We start from the raw sequence: 3,226 nt of genomic DNA on the forward strand, positions 1-3,226 counted from the left end.
GAATATATTGACATATATATATATATATATATATATATATGGATTTAAATATTTTTAAATCTTAATTTAATAAATCATTCTATTAATTTATAATGAATCTAAAAAATAAAATATTTTATATTTATAGAATAACTGAAATACTTTATGATAAAAAGAATGAGATGATTATCAGAATATTTAAATATATTTTAATAATTATATCCTGAAATATGGTTTATAAAACAGCTGGTTTTTTAAGGGTTACTTAAATATTTCTATTAAAGAATATTTATAATTTAGTTTATTATCAATATCTTTTATTAGAATATAATTATGAATAAAGAATTAATAAAACAGAAGGATTCAATTTCAATAGATTTTTTATTTGTATTTTTTTTGTATTTGTAATTTTTTTGTATTTGTTGTTGTCTTTGATGAAATGGTAATGTTTTATGAAAATAATTGATTTATGTAAATAAGCATTTACATAAAATTAAGTGTAGTAATGATGAATTTTTCTGTTTTTCTATACAGAAATAGATATAATAACACTCCTATTAGAAAAGAAAATATATATTTCTATAAAATACGAAAGTCGTCTTAATTTTACAATAATAATGTTTTATAATACTAATTCAGAATATTAATTAAAGTTATGATGTTTTTTTATGAGTTTCATTCCTAATTCGCTTTGATTTTATTGGTAACTGTAAATACATCATAAATAAATGTAACAATTCAACTTAGAATGCGAAAGAAATTTTTCCGTGCATAAATAAGTAATTCTTAAATAAGGATATAATATCTAGCCAAAGATCTCTTTAGCTTTTTCCTTGGCTTTGTCGTATGTACTAGTTATTTTATGACCAACTCTGCTCCAAAAGGATGGCTGAGTTGTCGTCTGCGTTATCTCTGTTGTTTCTGCCACTTCTGTTGTAGTTATATATTCTTGTGTATTACGCACTGTGGATCGTGGTATTATTGCTTCTCTTGGTTTTTCTCTGATGTCCCATGGATCATCACCACTAATAGGTGGTAAGGTAGCATTGGGATTCGGTCTAATTCTGATATAAAAGTCATCACTACGCGATGCATCATATGGCCCTCCGCCATACGCTTGTAAGATTCGTGACTCTGGTTTATTTTCTGTTTGTTCGGTAGTCGACACCGACCGTTTCTCTTGTTCTAGAATCAATTGAGCCTTTTCATTGCGTTGCAGTGGAATAACTCTTGCGATTTGTTCAGAATCTTGATTAAATTGATCGTCAAAGCGAAACGTTTCACTTTGTTGAGATGATCCTGATTGTTGATTATATTTATCATGTTCCGATGATTGAGAAATGTACGAATTTTGATGCTTATTTTCTAATCTGTCCTTGTCTTGTGTTTCTTGTTGATGAAAATCAATTGGTTTAGATTGTTGTGTATCTTCTGTTTGTTGCGACATTGAGTTAACGTTATGACGGGGATAATAATTGTCATGTGAACCTTCGACGTTAGTTAAGTCACTTGGATGATAAGTATAATGCCACTGCAAACCTACCGTAGCATCATTTGAGTTATGCACCCAATGTAAACGATCCATATTTTCCCTTTGATTGTGAAATGCGCTGCTTCCTTGAGTCGAGTACAATGTCGTCGATGTATGATGATTGGATTCAGGATGTGTTGCGCGACTGCCAGATTCGATAATTCTTCCACGGAAGTTGTCTATATCAGGCTCCGGATTTACTTCAACTGGTTTAAAAACATCATCAATAATTGTGTCTGTTCTATCTGTACGTGGCGGAATAGAATCGTGTTTCTGATATCGTCGTCTTGGTTTTGGTTTTGGTGCTGGTTTTACATCACTTGTTATTTGATCTTGATCGGTTTGTTGAAGAAAATCTTGTTCGAAATTTGTTTTTTGTAACGTTTGTTCTAATTGCCATTCGAGTTGTTCATTATTTTTGTTATAAGCTGAATATTGGCGCGATTGTTGCAAAAGATCGTCTGTATTCCAATCATTTTGTTGTGTTGAATAATGTTTCAAGCGTTGTGTATTATATCCCGGCCAGCTAGGTCTCTGCTGTTGTTCTCTTTGTTGTCCATAATTCTCCAAATGTCCTGCTATTTGTTGTGAGAAATCATCGAATCCTCCAGTCTGTTGAGTTAGGTCTTCATTCTGTTGAGTGAAATCTTCCAAATGATGATTGCTGTCTTTTGGTTGTTGCAGTTGTCCAAATTCTAAGTGTCCTATTTGTTGCGTAAAATCATCAAATCCTCCCGTCTGTTGAGTGAAATCTTGATTTTGCTCATTGAATTCCTCCAAGCGTTGACTTTTCGGTTTGGCAGGTTTATTTATTGATTGCGTTTGACCGAATTCCAGTTTACCAACAGATTGTTGTGTAAAATCATCCGATCTCAGTGTTTGTGCAAACTGTTCACTTTGCCGTAACGGATTTTCTAGATGTTGATTATTAATTTGCTGTCTAAATTCATGTTTATCTAGTTGAGTTTGTTGAGTTAAATTATCCGATCTTGCTGTTCGCTGTGTAAATTGCTCTAATTGTTGAGTGTCATCAGCTTGCTGTCCAAATATAATTTTACCACTCGTCTGTTGTTTGAAATCATCAGATCCTTGTGTCTGTTGTGTAAACTGTTGATTCTGCTGCATTAAATCTTCCAAATGCTGATTATTGTCAATGATTTGTTGGCCATATTCAAGTTTACTACTCGTTTGTTGACTAAAACCGTCGGAGTCTTGTTGCGTTAAATCTTTTAAGTATGGGTTATCGACAGTCTGCTGGCCAAATTCAAGTTGACCCTCCGTCTGCTGTGTGAATTGTTCACTTTGTTGTGTTAAATCATCCGAATGATGACTATCGGTTTGTTGGCCGAGTTCAAGCTTACCACTCGTTTGTTGCGTGAAATGATTAAGTCCTTGTGTCTGTTGTGTAAACTGTTCGTTCTGCTGCGTTAAATCTTTTAAATGCGGATTATCGATAGTTTGTTGGCCAAATTCAAGCTGTCCCTCCGTCTGCTGCGTAAGTTGTTCACTTTGCTGTGTTAAATGTTGACTATCAACGGTTTGTTGTCCGAATTCAAGTTTGTCACTCATTTGTTGCGTGAGATGATCATGCCCTTGTGTAAATTGTTCATTCTGCTGCGTTAAATTTTCTAAATGCGGATTATCGACAGTTTGCTGGCCGAGTTCAAGCTGACCTTCCGTCTGCTGCGTGAATTGTTCAGTCTGCTGCGTTAAGTC

The 3,226-nt window shown here is 33.5% G+C and overlaps 1 protein-coding gene across 1 annotated transcript; it reads right to left on the reverse strand.

Moving 5' to 3' along the window:
* Positions 1-378: 378 nt before the first annotated feature.
* LOC105625363 lies at positions 379-3,223 on the reverse strand (the record flags this gene model as incomplete). Its single annotated transcript, XM_012206697.1, has 2 exons — positions 379-1,262; positions 1,347-3,223. Coding segments are annotated over 2 exons (2,355 nt in total), but the record flags the coding sequence as incomplete, so codon positions are not given.
* Positions 3,224-3,226: the final 3 nt, after the last annotated feature.

This window comes from Atta cephalotes (assembly GCF_000143395.1).
Source record: "Atta cephalotes unplaced genomic scaffold scaffold01147, whole genome shotgun sequence".
Taxonomy (NCBI): domain Eukaryota; kingdom Metazoa; phylum Arthropoda; class Insecta; order Hymenoptera; family Formicidae; genus Atta; species Atta cephalotes.